Source organism: Helicoverpa armigera, chromosome 17 (assembly GCF_030705265.1).
Source record: "Helicoverpa armigera isolate CAAS_96S chromosome 17, ASM3070526v1, whole genome shotgun sequence".
NCBI classification, from domain to species: Eukaryota; Metazoa; Arthropoda; class Insecta; order Lepidoptera; family Noctuidae; genus Helicoverpa; species Helicoverpa armigera.
In genome coordinates this window covers 9919706-9936918 of record NC_087136.1, presented here as the reverse complement: position 1 = coordinate 9936918, position 17213 = coordinate 9919706, and the positions used below count along the sequence as shown (strand labels likewise).

The following is a 17213-nucleotide window of genomic DNA, read 5'->3' as shown; positions in this document are numbered from 1 at the left end:
AGACATTGCAGAGCCCTAGCTAGTTTTTGAATGGGACGCATTTGCTTGCTGTTTCTGAACGAAAGCTTAAAAAACACTTGTCAAAATAATTCAACACGTGAATTCGCACGTATATTTTGGAGATTTATTATTTTGTATTTTCTGAATATCTAATGTGATATAGCAAAATGCCGAAGAATATTAAACATTTGGTGGTCGACACAACAGCGTTTATAAAAGCAGCTGGCTTGCAGGACATTGCTGAGAACGTATACACAGTCCAAGAGGTTATTGATGAAATTACAAATGATAGGCAGCGCAGAAAGCTTGTGGTGCTTCCTTACGACCTCGTAGTGAAAGATGTATTCACTGAAAACATAAAATTCATCACAGAATTCTCCAAAAAGACCGGTGACTACCGCAGTCTTTCGGCCACAGACATCAAAGTAATGGCTCTAACATACCAACTGGAAAAGGAGAAAATTGGAACTGACCATCTCAAAACTGATCCTACTATGCAGAAGATTGTCAAAGTAACTGGATTATCAAACTACAACTCTAATGGCAATGAAAAACCTGATGAAGATTCTGAAAAGGTGAATCAGGAAACTGGTGAACCTACAGAAGGCACGGATGAAGAGACTGGAGAAGTCAAGACTAAGAATGTTACTAATGTACCAGAACAGAAGCCTACAGATTTAGAAAATAATGCCAACGACAATGATGAAGAGGATGCAGAACAAATAGCTGAGCAAATCAAAAACATGGACTTACAGGACGCTAATATGGATGACATCATTGTAAAAGTAAATGATGATGAAGAAGAATCAGGCAGCGAAGAGGATGAGGACTCAGACAGTGATGGAGGAGAATGGATCACACCTGGTAATGTGGCAGAAAAGAGGAAAGAAATGGAACTAGGAGAGTTTGAGGAAAAGTCTGTTGAAGTTGCTTGTATAACTTCTGACTTTGCTATGCAGAATGTCCTCAAACAAATTGGTCTCAATGTCACCTCAATAGATGGCAGAATCATCAGGCAACTCCGTACATTCATTTTTCGTTGCACAACCTGCTTCAAGACTACAAGTGTGATGACTAAAGTTTTTTGCCCAAAATGTGGTCACTCTACTTTAAAAAAAGTTGGAGTGAGTATTGACGATGATGGTGTTCAGCACATCCACATAAATGGCCGGAAGCCACTGACAGCTAGGGGCAAGAAGTTCAGCTTACCCACACCAAGAGGTGGTCAACATTTCCAGTACCCAATACTTTCTGAAGATCAACATATTCACAAGAGATTTGCCACAAAAATGGCTAGGGGTAAAACAAATGCTTTGGACCCTGATTACACAGCAGGATTCTCTCCTTTTGCCATGAGGGATGTGAACTCAAAATCTGCTGTTTTAGGTGTAAGGGCTAATAAGCAAGACCTTAAATATATTATGAAAAACTCTTGCAAAGGAAAGAAGAAGTAACTTATGTCTAATTTTTAAGCTCTATGATACATAGGCTAATTAAATATTATTGTATATAGGAAATAAAAAGTTTAATCTAAAAGACAGTATATTCTTATTTTTATTGATGATACATTTTTCAAACATCCTCTTATACATATAACAACAACATACATAGTGACAAAAGTACTATTTAGAAACTTTTTCTTCAATGAACTTGAACACTGAATCCATGCAGGAATATGAGGTCATTTCATGTTTTTGATGACCTGAAACCAAAAAGGTTTACTTTAGAACCCATAGTTCTCTGTGGTTTACACTTTTTCTGACACAATTTCAAGCCAGTATGAAGTTTACCTGCTGAAACCCTGGGTATATCGTAGTCTGGAGTTTTCATAGGTGTATCTAAAGGTGACTGGCTTGATATCCAGTTTCTTGCAGCCTGGAAAAACAAAAATATTTAATAGATACATATTACATTATGTTATGTACTTACATAATTAAGTATTTTGATAAAAACTTACCTCTTTCATATGTTTCGTAATCTTTATATTAGAATACACATGTACTGAGTCAGTGAAGGCTATTGCTTTGACCCTCTGCTCAAATTCGTCTTTCAACTGATCTGCCAACGTCACCGTGAGCACTCCACCATAACTATGAGCCACAATGGCTATTGATGTAGCTTTAGTACTTTTTACATAAGTATTCCATACGTAACTAGTGTGCTCTTCTCCTGAACTACTGTTAGGTATTTTCTTGCCATTGTTTTGACAGTTATCGTTGGGATTTAGTACCATTACTCCATAGCCTTTTTGTAAGGCTTTCTTGATGTATGGTATTTGTGTTCCCATGTCTAAGTTGTCATTTATTATGAGGCTGAAATAAAAATTAACAACTAATTCTTTGTTGAAAAATTTTAAACATATAGTTAGTTATTTTATCGTGTGGTTTACTTACGATCTAGCCCACTGACCAGCCCGGACCGCACCAGACCCATGTATTAAAATTACCAAGACATCTTTTTTATCATAATCATTTGAAACAAAGATGAAGGTGCCTTTAGTAGAATCTTTGGGTACTGGCAGCCTCGTTAGATTCTGTTCAGCTTCCATTAAGTGGTACACATATTCTGTGACCGCATTGCCGAGCTCTTCGTAATGTGCCTGACACTCCTGGTGTTGATTACTGACGTTAAATTGAAACGGTTCCTCAGTTATTTGGCCATCAACTCCTATTTTTCGCAGTTGTCCTTCTGTATGAGGAAAATTATATATGAAAATCCTTATTTGGATTCGCTCTGAATTTATAATCGTAAAGTACATAGCTATGGCAAGAATATTAATGCATCAATAAAGTATTGGTGCGATAGTGGGCTTCAACTTTGGCATTTTGTACCTCAAAATTTTCAATGATAAGCTGATAAGACAAAAGACAAAAGTTTGTGGTTACCGGTATTGAAAGCGTATCCCAAATCCTTCATAGTCTTCACCGCGTCCATTTTCTCTGATTCAGCAACACAAAAACTGCGACCGGAAGTTTGTGACCAATTTTGTTTCGGCAAAACAGTTGATGTGAAGAAAACTCGGAGCCTCCTAAAGTATTTGAATGACATGGAGCAGCAGCTATTACAAGCACGAACGAAAATCTGAACGCACTAAACTACTGGTTAAAAATAGCAACAAAAAATTGTGTATTTTATTGATAAAACACAATTTTAAAAACAAACAAAACTAATTTGAAATGGAAATTCCGAAATAAATCATCCTCAATTTTGACGTACAATTTCAGTTCAGAAATATTCATTCCAGTTAGAATTGCGTAAGGCGGCCAACTTTCCGAAAACTGAATGCGGGACTTAACCTTTCGTGAAAGGGGGGGGGGGCATTGAAAAATGATCGGACGGAACTGATAACAAGCAAAAAGCTATAATTTAACCTATCAATATCGTGTCACAGCGTGCACTAATGTCTTCTTTTCAAAATCATTAGGCCTCACGAGTTCAGTAGAAATAAAGAGAACGAGATTATATTAGAGGTATAGGTAATCTGTGTTCCTGCAGTGTTGAGCGTGCGCGCAGGTGGGTGTTGTGTAGAAGCGTGGTAGAAAAATAGGGATGCGGGACATGCGGGACGCATACAACGTTTTGCGGGACTATTTTACTAATAATTTCAAAACGGGATTTCGTCAAGCATTGCGGGACGGTCCCGCAGAATGCGGGACGGTTGGCCGCCTTAGAATTGCGTATGAGGAGTTTGTTTCGATAATTTGATCTAAAATTATTCTAAAATAATGTACTGAGGTGTATATCAGATATTATCACTATTTATTGGTGTTAATGCTTTATTAATCAAGTTCACAACCAACAATTTAGAAAGCTAGTTGTTTTCCTCAGCTTATATTTCTGAACGATTTACCTTGAGGGTTTTTTTGATGCCCATGTTACGACCAAAGAATTAAAATATACAGCCTAAAGTAAACATCAATCGACCATGGCTGTTCCCATGTAAATAGATCAGCCAGCTGCGCATGACATATTATGGTGTACAACATTTGCGCACAGAGGTGCAAACCCTATTCTTTCACACTCATAGTCCAATCCGTCACGACTGGACTGGTCAGGCGTAGGACCAACGTTAACGTGCTCTCCAATGCATGGGTGTGTCAATCATCAACTTCCAGGCTCCGGGCGGCCTTTTGAAGGTTGCTAAAACCAACATAGCTAGTTCGGTCCACGACGCGAGAACTAGACCAAGAATATGGTTGTTCTTGAGGGAAACGAAACAACAACAAATGATTCTTATACACAACATTTAATCATTATACCAGTCTAAGAATAAGAGACTGAATGACATGACCAGTAAGAAGAAAAGCACATAAACTCTAAGTCCTGCATTCCGTTGAATAGCCTGCTTTATTTGTTCATTGGCATCCTTAACGTTTTCTGTGGAACCAACCACTGTGTTTGCTATCCTGTCTATGTCTTGCTCTTGTTGTAAAACCTGTAAAAACAACACAGTGTATTAGTTACTTTATGTAAATAGAGATCACCAAAAACAGGCATGCTAAAAATGCCAAGTCTAAGCAATCTTTCCATTTTAAAAAGTATTTTGTTCAGTTCTGAAGCAATTGAAGAAGATTAAGATCAAAATTGTGAAAAAAAAACTGCCTGGTATGCTCAGAACATTGCACTGCTGTGCCCCCAGATTGAGTTTAATTGTTCATGTTAATTTAAAGCATATTTATTAACCTTTTCAGTAAATATTTCCTGTAACTCAGCAATGTGGAGAACTTTGCTCTCAATAGCTTTGACCTCCTCTGTCATGCTGTTCAGTTCATTGAGCAGCTGCACATTCTCAGACTCAAACATCTGTAGCTCCTCAGCACTGAGCTCCTCGTCAGCCAGCACGGCCACATCATTCTCACACAAATCCATCTTCTTTACATTATCAGTCTCCTCCAACTCCTCAGTTTCTTTCTCTAAAGGCTTGTCATTATCCTTGTCAGCAACTTTGCTGACAATAAAAGGGTTTGGAATGTTAGACTTGGTCTGAGGCAGCTCCAAACGCGAAAGTTTCCGCATGACTAGAGTTCGTTTCACCCGTAAAGCTTTAAGCTCACTGTGTATCTTACATACAGCCTTTAAATACATATCTATCAGGTCTGCCACTGCTTCCATGTACTCCTTCATCTGAGGGGCAGCGTTCACCTTGCGGTTGTCATTCCTAAACTCTTTCAGCAAGTGGGAACACGTATTTATTATCCTTTGCGCGCCTGTGTCTATCTGATCTCTTTCCGCATCAGTCATTTCATCCTCCACGACATTATCATAGAAACTCAAGTACTTCTCCCGATGCTCCAGCAAAAAGTCTCGTAATCTCGTAATTTGCGAAGTTATATCTTTCGCAGTGATCATGAAAGCTGTTTTTGGCTTGGTTCGAAGTATGCGTTGTTTATCATCGCTCGTAGGGCTCTGAATGCCGAAAGCTTTGTTCCGAGTTTTGACTGTCTTTATGTATGCCCTAAATAATGGTGTGATATCCATTTTAGTGTCGAGTTACCACAGAACTGAAGAGAAAATCAATTGTATTGTATAATAACACTAAAATTACACGTCCCAGCTGTTGATTTCTTTGCAATCAATATGTCAATTTGACACCTTTCTGACATACAGTCAGATTCTGTCATTCCGATTTTGCTGCGAATTCGGATCATATTCGGATACATTTGGATATTCAACAGCTCTGCGGATATGGCCGGCCATAGACATCATCTAGAAGCGCGACGAACTCCTTGTTTTTGGTTTATTTTTTGTTTTCACAATCTGTGGATTGGTTTAACAATACAAAAGAAAAGCAAACCAGCAAAATAGAAAATTTTCCATTGTTTTTTTCTAAAAAATACGATAGAAAATCTCTAAATAACATAATTTAAGATGGGGTCAACTGCTGGTAATGGACATCAAGGCGAACATTCTATACCTATTGATATTTTAGATGACCTGTGCAGGTAGGTTGTATTTTTTACGATCAAATTGTTTTGATAACACTAACATATTGTTTTTATTCTCTATATATCGGTAGTTGTTTACGTTATTGAGGCTATTTTACATACGGTTAAGGAGGATATATGATAATATTCATCCGCCTTTAAATTGGGTACCGCAGCCGGAAGCATGAGCATAACTGTATAACTTTCTAGTGCAAGAAGTTTTCGACGTTATAAAAATCTGCACCCGCTCATACCAAACACGGTACAAAATAAATCAGATACTACAAGATATACACTACAATAGCACTGGAAAAGTTATATAAATGTTCAGCAAAATATTGAGGTCATTTCGAGAAACAGTAAGATTTCTGATGATTTAATTGTTTTAAAAAGTAAAGTTAATATTCGATGTTAAACTTCTTGCACACCTCAATATGTTTATTTACTTTAGGAAGGTACCAGTGCTATTTATTGTTATAAGAAACCCGATCCAACCTATTTATTGTAATCCAAAAAAAAAATAAGTCATAATGTTACGCTCTGCAGCTCTGGTTTCATGTTTGGTGTCTGGTTTTTTTTTATTGTATGGCAAAACTAAAAGAGTTTGTATTCTCTTTTAGTTTTGCCATATAATAAAAGAAAACTTGTATATTTGTTCCAGCCGCTTCATAATAAATTTACCGCCAGAGGACCGAGGGAACTTGGTGCGAATATGTTTTCAAATAGAGTTGGCGCACTGGTTCTATTTAGATTATTACTGCACTGATGAAACCACCAGGCTGAACCCCTGTGGTATAAGAGAGTTTGCGGCACATATTTTTCAAGTAAGTTTTCTGAAAATTATATCACAATAATACTAACGTAGCGTTCTGTAATTCATTTCTTCAAAACTTGGCTATCAATGCACTGATTTAGGATTCAAAAACAAAATGTGTGTGGAAGTTGAAAGATTCCCATTTTTTTCAACAGTTAACAGTATATTTGATGTGTGGTAGAAGGACATGTTGTACGAACCTGTGTTATACTTAGGATGCAAACATATATACTTAGGATATATCTTGGGGCATCTTCCCCTTAAGTCTTTGTTTACCAGAATTTTCCACCAACTTTTGTGCCAGTATGTTTGGGTGACTGGCAATCCTGTCATCCTGAAAGGTTTGCATGGATCTTTACTTTATTTAAAAGTTTGGTGTCAAAGTCCTATAATTAATCTTTTATTTTATTTCCAGCACGTCCCGCAACTCCGTGAGCACGTGAGCAGTCTAGACGCAGTACTAGACAATTGGCGCGAATACAAACAGACCGTCCCTACATACGGCGCCATCTTGTTGGACACAGACCTCACGCACGTGTTGCTGGTCCAGTCTTATTGGACCAAAGCCTCCTGGGGCTTCCCTAAAGGGAAGGTGAATGAGGATGAGGAGCCGTGGAAGTGTGCTGCCAGGGAGGTGAGTAAATTATGTCTTTGTTTTCATTTGTAGCGATGGTTCAATAGTATATTGGAATGGAATATTTGTACTCGTCAAAGTTAGACGCCAATGCCTATGCAATGCAGCTTGATTGATAAGTAAATGGTTAGTAGTTATGCTATTTAGAATGATCCCTTTCAAAGGAAATAAAAATCAGAACAATAAGTAACTCCACTGCTCAAATATGTTGTAAAAGTAGACAGATTTTTAGCAAATTCAACCCCCTAATAAAATGTTTCTTATGAATATACTTTCTTGTTCCAGGTTCTTGAAGAAACAGGCTTTGACATCAGTAAGCTGATAAACAAGCATGACTACATAGAAGCTATAATTCACGAACAAATTGTCCGCCTATACATTATCGGTTACATTCCTAGAGACACCAAATTCCAGCCGAGAACAAGAAATGAGATTAAGGCCTGCGAGTGGTTCCCACTGGCCGATCTACCCGCTAATAAGAAAGACATGACGCCTAAGCTTAAGATGGGCGTAAGTCCTAACGCTTTCTTCATGGTGCTGCCGTTTGTGAAACGCATGAGACGCTGGGTAGCAGAGAGAAACTCCAAAGTGTTCACTAACACTCGAAGAACGCGCCACAAGTCTATGGGAGACATTGAATCGTCTTCTACAAACAAGACTAAAGGCAAAGGCATCTCTCAGGGTCTGCAGAACGAAATACAAGAATATCAACAGCTGAATATCACTGCACCTAAACCATTTAAGAATCATGGTAATTCCAATGGGAATGGGCATGGCAATGGTCATACGAATGGACATGGGAATGGTCAAGGTAATGGCCATGGCCATAGCCACAGTAACAGCCATGGAAACAGCCACGGAAATAGCCATGGAAACAGTCACGGCAGTGGGGCCAAGAATACTCCAAATCAAAATAGTTCTAGAAAGGACAGGAAGGTTGCTAAGCGACAGTTGTTTACACCACAGAATACTCAGGCGAACAACAGCTTTTCTCCAGTACAGGATAATAATAACACTAAGAACGAGTATCCTGATGATAATGTGTTCTTTAACTTCGTGGCTCCGTCGTGGGCGAACTTCAAGTTTGACAGACGTGCCATACTGGATTGCCTTACTTGAGCGTAAGGAGACGTTATTTTGGCTCTAATTCGTAGATCACGTTGACTTCCTACTTCGATATTTTTGACTTTATTTTGTAATTAAAGTTACAAAGCAGATTTATATTGTTGTTTTATTGGAAACTAACTAACTTCAATAAAAGAGATCAAATTCAAAAATACAATTTATTTCTGAATACATGAAAAAAATATTTACAGAGTTATAAAACATTCAGGACTGTATTATCTGGTCTGGCCTTACAATTTTTGTTGTCCCAAGTTCAACTTGAGAAAAGCTAGCCAGATGAGCTTTCATATATCCTCATGTTGCTCTAAGCATGTTTGATGGAAGAGAACTTTGTAACAATACTGCAAGAGTCCACATTTCAACATGACTCCATTTTCCAAACTTATTTTCTTCAAAACCTCCTGTATATCTCATAGATATGATCTCTTCACTTCTGTATGACTTGTTTCTCTATCTTGTCCTGTTGTTCTTGAGATTGTAACTGCTGTAAGGTGAGCAGAGAGACTCCCAGTTGATCCTCTCGTGTAAACGGCTGCGCCATTTGACGGAGCCAGCGTTTGCAGATCTGGGAATGAAAGAGACATTAAACATTTGGCTGGGTTACAAGATTGTTCGAATAATACGGGGTTGCAGTTTGGATGATGTTTTGGAACCTTAATTTTATTTTCAAAATTATTCGTTGGGTAATATGAAGTTTGACGAAGATTAGCCTATACAATAGAAGACGATAGTTTTAAGGTCCAGAAATCAATGGAATTCTAAACGGTTCACAATTATTTTCTCAACAAGCATGTTGCATGTCGTAGAAGCTTTCTCTTTGATCTACGTTCCGAACAGTGAAACTAAAAAAAACCTCAAATATGAATAAATTATTTAATTTATTTATGTACCTGCACAGCCTCCTCAGTGCTGAGGTTACAGAGCGAGTCCTTCAAGTGTTCCTGTATCCATCGCGGCAGCTTGGTCCGCTTGTCCGCGCGGCTGAACCGCTTGTCCGCGAATATCATTATACCGTAGTCGGTCTTACCACTGGAAGTTAATAACAAACAGACTTTTAAATAAACGAAGATTGTAAATTGTCGATGGTGAACAAGTTGAAAAGGCTAGGCAGATGTATTGTAAAAATATAAATAATTATTAACATATTTATAGGAGTCCTTTAGAAATGCGTTTTTGTAATAAAATTGAAAGTACAAAGTATATAATATGAAACAAAGTGTTCAATTTCGCTTAATTATTTAATTGCAAATGAACGTATTCACAAAGTTGAAATTATAGATAAACTTACCGCAATACTCGGCCAACGCACTGCGCAGCGTGACGCATCGCATCGAATGTCAGGAAGTCATTCTCACGTATCTGTAACAAGTATTGTGATGCGTATTGAATATATTGTGTGCGCGATAACAAATCCTCGAATTTTGATTGTGATGTCACCATTACTTGTACCTGAATACATGCATTCCTTCATGGTAGAATATATATTTTTTATAACAAAGTCACGCTCAAGACACGTCTTGAGGGAACTACCTACCCATCAATTTCCGGGCACTAACTGAGTCATAAATTGTGTAGGTTACACGACTAAAAAATCAGCTTGGAGAGAAAATAAACCTTATACCTTTATCCTAAAGACTATTTTGTCTCTTAACTTGAAGAAGTGTTACCTGAAACTGGTCCCTGAGATAGTCCAGTCTGGCTTTAAGTATCCTGCTTTGAGTGAAGACATAGGGTATGCCGAACATGAGCACAGCTCTGCCGAGATGATGGTCGAAGTCCACGCCTTCCGACACCTTGCCACGAGCCACTGATAGCAGTACGGCGCCGCGGCCGCTTTCACATGCCTGGAGTTGGTATAAATTATAGGCATACATATATACATACATTTTACATAGTTTCTAAATGTTCTATATTACCGAACGACAATGTTTTGTCGTTAATTCGCAGGAACTTTTTTTGGAACCTTAAGAGGCATTCATTATGAAACAGGCCCCGCGTTTACTACTCGAGATATAAGAAAACTTACCTTTATGTAATTAATAAGCGCGAAGCTAGTTTCAGCGGAGTCTTGAGTTTCGATAAACAACAGTTTGTGTCGCTGCAAGCTCGCCACCACACCTGCAATTTTTATTATTTTAAAATAGAAGAAATATAAGTATTTTTATAACTTGCAGAAGAGCTCATGGCTAAATTAAGCATTTTGGAGTTTGACTTTAGGTCTTAACAAATATTAGTCCAACGAAAAAAACAGACTATAGTTGGGAAAAGGCTATACAGAATACAATTTCATATGTTACCTTGATCATACCAGGCACCGACGACACTCTCTAAATACAAATAGGATGTGAAGAAACAAACCACGCCGTCCGGTACAGACGCTGAAATCTGCAATAATAACACACATTTTATATTATTTATGGAGATACATAATATTTATCTATCTCAATATTTATAGATATATCTTATTTGAATTCGATTTAAGTCGATTATGACCTTGCCTATCCTCATTAATCACTAGCTTTCTCGTAGCTTCATCCACATCCTTTTTCCGAATTTCTTGAACCGAATTTCTTGAACAAACATCGATAAATTTTTCTCTTCGTCATATTAGACAATATTATTCATCTCCGTTATATTCGAATGCGATTTAAATCGATTAAGATTTCACCCCTTTCTCAATATTTAACATTTATTGTGGCAGGCAATTGTGAACAAGAGCTAGGCTTTTTTATTATATTTTTTACATAATTCTGTACCTTACCTCAACAAGTAACTGTCCATAATTCCTAATAACGGCTACATCTTCTCGTGTCTCGTACTTAGACGATATAGCTACTTGATCGCTGCCTTTTGACACTATCTGTAATCAAACTTAGTTATGACAGAGCTACACAAAATATACGGAAAAATAAGACTACAAGTTTAGTTTCATCTCAAGTAATGTCGATATTCTGGAATCATAGTGTTGCAAATCTATCGATATTTTGGATATTGCTCAAAATTACAGGTTAACTTATAAAATCGATTACAATTAATTTTGAATTAACTGTGATGGTAATATGGGCTAACCAGTCTTACAAGAGGTATTTGGTATTGCTTAACCGAGTTGAGGAGGTCAGAGAGGCACTCGCTACTCGTAAAACACTAGTTCTCAGATGCATCCGGTTAGACTGGAAGCCGACCCCAACATTTGGGACCACACCAACAAATGATACTAACACATAACGACTCAATTAAAGAGTGGTTATTTTTAGAGGTTCAACAATTTTTTATAGTTAGACTTACCATAGGCAATATACAGGGTCTAGCTAACGTCATGGTGAATGAACTCATCACCACAGGGTTGAAGTCTAATATCTTTGGGTACATGTCTAAAGGCGATAAAGTTCCTGCAAGGAAGTATTTGTTAGTAACATCAATCAGATATGAAAATCTTAGGTTGAGTTGCACCATTTACATTAACCAATAGGTACTTAACCAGCTGATTATTTGTATGGGCGTCAAATTGACGATAGCTGGTTATTGTTTGGTTATCGTTATAGTTAAATGATACAACCCAGTCTTAATATTTTTTCAGTTAAAAACTAACCTGAAGTAATGATCACAGATTGAAACCTAGCAAATACTGGTCGCATGGCTATTGAAGAGTCCATGCATCTGAAAAATAATGTTTATTTATAACCTGTATCACTATATTTTTTTTAAATACTATGTGATCTTATTATTATTACATAAAATAAAGTAATGCTTGCATAACAAACACAACGTTATTATAAAACTAGCGACTGCAAAAGTATTTCGAGACGATGGTTTATACCTTGTACTAAAGCTGGTACTTTTTAAGAACCACGTTTTGTAATAAGTACAGCATATCAACACTTTGAAACATATTCTTATTCAAAGCCAAAATCAACAAAAGTATACTCACGAAAAATGCAAAATCGGATTCGAAACAGTCGGAGTTTTATCATCAAAAGGCTCTATTATAATCGTGAAGCCCTTAGTGTAAGTAGACACCAGTGTTGCCAAGTGCGTTATAAGAGTTAATGATGCGAAATTAGACGGGTCGGGGATTTCCAACGTCTTCATAAGAGAGGTGAGACGACTGGCGCAAAAGCGTAATGGTTTCCGCTCTATGCACACTCGGGATTGTACGTCTTTTAGGAAACCTGAAAATTAGACGGTTTTAAAGACTTAATGAAGTGCTTTTATAATGAAATAAACAGCATCTAAATTGATTTTCCCGTTTTAGGCCCAAGTTCGCTGACAAAATTAAAGTCCGTTTTACTACGACTAACAGCTACAGACAGATCGTGACAGTGGGTTGAATAATATGGACAAATAACATACTTGGAGGCCACTTTACAGTTTTTGCAAAAAACAAATGTGGTGTCTGTAATAATTATGATATAAGCACTCATAGGGAATATTTTTCTTTTAAATAAATTATAGGAACTTACCTGCGGGAGATTCCTGTACAACATGTTGTATCCTTAGCCTAGTTTTAATGTATTCTATAAACCTCTTCAAGAAACTGAGAAAGTGTTCTGCATTCCTTATGTTTCCTGGGACAACCTCTGTAAACATAAATCAATAATGAAAATAGTAATTATTCCGTTTTTTTTTAATGTTCTTAAGATTTTTTATCTTCTTTCACAAACAAGTAACGACGAATTTTACTTAAACATGAGGTCAAAAAACCCCACTTCCAATCAAAAAGCATTAAATGCTTTATTATACCCTCATCTACTCACTCTATGTACTTCCAAATGTAGTCCTTTATACACTCACTGATGCACTCATTTTATATGTATGTAGTCTCTTATGTACTACCTAACGTATTTCCAAATGTTTCTGAATTCTATGAATGTAAAAAAATTACCCACAAACGGGGGAACTACTTTCCGTACCAGATAAATATAGCCTATGTCACCTAGCCAGGGATAGTATAGCTTCCCAATCGTGACAGAGTTTTTCAAATTGGTTCAGCCTTGAACGTACAAACAAAGATATTCGTACAATATATTGCTTACCATTCAACACATCATCCGGCAGTATCGGGTTGCCGAGCACAGCATCAGTTTCTCTCTGCACGGCGGCCAGGCGTAGCCCTTCTACCATCTGCTCGTATTCCACTGTCAATCTAGCTGCGTCTGCCTCGCGGATTCTATAACACACAAATCAAAATCGAAAACCGTTTATTCAAACTTGGCTGCAAAACAGCACTTTTTAAACATCTGAAATTTACAAAAGACAGCCCCCAAAACGCCCACGCTTCACCACTTCCTATGTGTTTTTGCTGGGAAGAAGTGGCGCAACAAACTCTCCAGAAACACGTTAGTAATTACTGGTACAGACAATAAAGAAACGATGGATGGATTGTGTGCAAGTCAACCTAGTTAGAAAGAATATAGAGATAAGGTAAGAGAAAACAATCTGTGTCAAGCCCGAATAAAATTGGAATAAGGGCAGGAAGATAATGGTGGAAAAAATAAGGAAAAAGGACTAAATTAATAATTCAATTATGTACTCACTGAGCAACAGTTTTCTCTAACTGCTGTAACGCCAAAGTGCTCCTATCTATAGTCCGTCTTGTGATCTTGACACTGAGCGAGTCTATGCACACATTGTCTATGTTGTGGGCTTCATCAAACACTACCACAGCCTCCTTGTTCAACTCTTTGGAGACCACTTCAGCTATCTTCGGGTCTAAGAGATAATGGTAAGAGTATACCACGATTTCTGCATGGATGATCTGGTGAGAAAGTTTTAAAATTTTATACAAGATATTTGTCATTTGATATATTGCTGCTTTATGTCAATGGAACAACTGATTCTAAAAACTATTAATCAATTGTTAATTTGTGTTTCAACTAACTAAAAAACGAACTTAAAAAGTTTGTTGCCCATGAGGTATAGCAAAAAATTCACATATTTAATAACTAAATTTAGATACATAAGGGAGCACAAACGGGGAATAGTAGGGGAAGTACATAAGAAAATACAGGGGGGAGTACATAAAGGAGTAATATGGGGGGATAACATAAGGGTAAATGGAGACAGTTATATAAGTGAAGTACATAGGGAGAGTACTACTACTAACAAATTATGGTTATGGGTCACTATTTTAGAAATACATATGTATTTTGGAAACATAATGATAATCACTAAAAGCTTTACAACTTACAGCAAATCTGGACAAGAAGTATGGACACCAATTCCGGTCGGCGCCATATTGTTTTAAATCGTCTATTGTGTAAACGCCGTATGGTAGCATAGACTCTTTGCCTTCACGGTTGAAACCTTCATAGAACTGACCTGGAAGTAGTCACAAACCAAGTATAATAAAGCACATAAAAATTTGCATTAAAAACTGATATTTTTTGCGCATGAGAAGGCTTGCCAAGATATTCTGCGAGAACCGTGGATAGAAGAGGCCAATATTACAAATATCACAAGCTTCTCGGATACTCTCTTCTGAGTCTGTTTACCTTTAACCTCTTGAATGCCGCTAATTAGAGAAAAATAGAAAATCAATTATGTCTCGCGTATATGTACGCACCGGCATACGAGGGGTTAAATTAGGTATAATATTAGTCAAATCTAATTTAAGGCAGAAATAGCTCATAGAACAGTAGTCTTCATTTGGTTTGATTCATTTTAACAGAAATGCTGAGTTTCACTAATATTATTCGTTTTTCTTGAAACAACTGTTTACTTTGAAATTAGAATGCTTAAGTTCATAGTAAACTGATGTTTTAGGAAAAGTAACATCTACACTACTGTTGGTAAACTTTGTTCTTAATAGCTGGGTCAAAACTTACAAATAGGCACAGATGTATCTGTTTCATGTCTGTCTCTAATGTAGCTGGCTGTTAAAGAGTGGCATTTCCCATCCACTAGTTTGCCTTCTCTCTCTCTGGACACCTGTGGAGAAAACAAGTTTGGTAAACTGTAAGCACCAGGAATCACTGAAAGGAGCAGTTTGTGGGAATGCTATCTGAATGGAATATAATTGATGTGAAAAATTGCTTATGCTAAGCCTAATTTATAAAAATGAATTTTCTCCATAAATTAAGTGTATTGGTAGGATTAACCTATGGTGTGACAGCAAATGCCACAATGCTAGGTTATCCATCATATCAATAACTTTTTTACAACTTAACTTTATCATAGAATTTTTGTAGGCATACATTTTGTGTTAAAATCCCAATACAATAGTCCCAGTAGGGGATGCAAAACATACATCCAACAGAAACATATAGTAAAGGAAAAAATGATGAATGAAACGAAAATATAATCTCCAATAGGCAGCACTCACATCAGGGTGTATACAGAGATTCTTTCTGGAAGTCAGCACCACACCGGTGAGACTTGGTTTCTCTTCCTGAGACTTCTCATAGTACTTGAACAGATTCTTCAATTCTTCCAGAACCTTCTCTATTTCTGGCACCGTACGAGAACAGTAGATGAGTTTTCTGAAATATTCATGGTAACTTTAGATATTTTGAAATGAAATATGTAATTGAGATTTTTACAATTTTTTTTTTTTATATATTATGTTCTCCTTAATTTAAATTTACACTTTTGATTTAATAGCTCCTTAGGCAAGGGGCAGTTATAATAATTTTTATTGTAGTTAAACTGCTTTTTCAGTCATATCCATACCCCATAAAAATTAAAATAATGAAGAATCAAGATGTTTTGTTTTAATCTTTGCTGTCTAGAAAAGTTGTGTTTTTGTGCAATAGAGATAACATGTAAGTCTTGTAAACAACAATGTTTATCTTACCTGACATGGTGAGGGTTTTGTATCATGTACGCAACAATCAAAGACAGAAGCGAGATTGTTTTTCCAGTTCCAGAAGGCATCTCCAGGAGTCCATGGCCCTGTAATATCATAAAAGTCATAAATTGCACCTTACTTCAACCTTCATGCTTATGAACCTGTTTAGTCTTGTTTGTTGTTTATAGTCAGTACTTAACCTCAAATACTATTGGGATGATTGTACTTCGAATTATTGAGTGAAAACTCTTAACAAAGCAGTCGATAATTCTTTAAATACAGTTTCATGTACCATTAATAGCCCTGGACATCATAGAGACCATATATACAGTCACATTTGGTTTCCATAAATACTCATAGAAGTTTATCCATATGAATGATTTGAACGAAGAATAATAATTTTATTTGAATAATTACTCACTTTAGCGTCGAGAGCTCTCTTTAATTCCAACATATAAGCATACTGTTCCGGATAAATGTAATCATACGGGAAATAAACAAGAAGACCGTCCACTGTAAGCCTGTAAACAATATCAAAAGCACAAGATATAAACTTATTTATCACTTTTATTTCAATACAGTAGTTATTGCACTTTATGCAGGAGCCTTTACGTACTTCATGACGAAGAATAAACCTTATTTTTTATTGTTTATTTGCAAAATTTATCAAATCGCGAACGGCATCGGCTTTCGAACTTTTTGAAGTTTTGACTTGACAGAAAAATTATAAGCAAAAAAAACTGCAATGATGACAGTTGCGTCCAGAAATGAAATTACGAATTTCTCTCTTTAATTATTTAATGAAACAAATATATCAGTAAATATGTACATTGAAATGAAGGAAGTGTTAAATTTTAAGTAAATGTTCAATTATTTTAATCTTTTTGATGTAAAAACATAATTATCAAATCATATGAGAACGAAATTGTC

General features: G+C 36.6%; 5 protein-coding genes across 5 annotated transcripts; 2 read left to right on the top strand and 3 right to left on the bottom strand.

Annotated features, from left to right (window-relative positions):
- The first annotated feature begins 50 nt into the window (after window positions 1–50).
- Window positions 51–1543, top strand: LOC110378847 (RNA-binding protein NOB1). The gene has a single exon (XM_021338258.3). It carries the CDS (start codon window positions 168–170, stop codon window positions 1452–1454), a length of 1287 nt encoding a protein of 428 aa, XP_021193933.3. The 5' UTR covers window positions 51–167; the 3' UTR covers window positions 1455–1543.
- LOC110378848 (FAM172 family protein homolog CG10038) lies at window positions 1532–3242 on the bottom strand. The gene is made up of 5 exons (XM_064039005.1): window positions 2886–3242; window positions 2394–2688; window positions 1958–2312; window positions 1791–1875; window positions 1532–1702 (listed from the first exon to the last, which is right to left on the bottom strand). Exons 1-5 carry the CDS (start codon window positions 3046–3048, stop codon window positions 1623–1625), a joined length of 978 nt encoding a protein of 325 aa, XP_063895075.1. The 5' UTR covers window positions 3049–3242; the 3' UTR covers window positions 1532–1622.
- A 985-nt stretch (window positions 3243–4227) lies between these two features.
- LOC110378858 (syntaxin-18) lies at window positions 4228–5617 on the bottom strand. Its single transcript, XM_021338269.3, has 2 exons — window positions 4684–5617; window positions 4228–4435 (listed from the first exon to the last, which is right to left on the bottom strand). The coding sequence occupies exons 1-2, from the start codon at window positions 5476–5478 to the stop codon at window positions 4247–4249; spliced, it is 984 nt and encodes a 327-aa protein (XP_021193944.3). The 5' UTR covers window positions 5479–5617; the 3' UTR covers window positions 4228–4246.
- Window positions 5618–5703: 86 nt separating this feature from the next.
- LOC110378857 (m7GpppN-mRNA hydrolase) lies at window positions 5704–8593 on the top strand. The gene is made up of 4 exons (XM_021338268.3): window positions 5704–5942; window positions 6586–6748; window positions 7154–7372; window positions 7658–8593. Exons 1-4 carry the CDS (start codon window positions 5869–5871, stop codon window positions 8489–8491), a joined length of 1290 nt encoding a protein of 429 aa, XP_021193943.3. The 5' UTR covers window positions 5704–5868; the 3' UTR covers window positions 8492–8593.
- A 117-nt stretch (window positions 8594–8710) lies between these two features.
- On the bottom strand, window positions 8711–17052 carry Xpd (Xeroderma pigmentosum D). Its single transcript, XM_064039004.1, has 19 exons — window positions 16900–17052; window positions 16705–16804; window positions 16290–16387; window positions 15819–15975; window positions 15322–15424; window positions 14685–14815; window positions 14032–14252; window positions 13531–13664; window positions 12958–13074; window positions 12426–12666; window positions 12087–12154; window positions 11783–11886; window positions 11259–11357; window positions 10795–10882; window positions 10524–10615; window positions 10165–10341; window positions 9786–9856; window positions 9388–9526; window positions 8711–9062 (listed from the first exon to the last, which is right to left on the bottom strand). Exons 1-19 carry the CDS (start codon window positions 16902–16904, stop codon window positions 8925–8927), a joined length of 2283 nt encoding a protein of 760 aa, XP_063895074.1. The 5' UTR covers window positions 16905–17052; the 3' UTR covers window positions 8711–8924.
- Window positions 17053–17213: the final 161 nt, after the last annotated feature.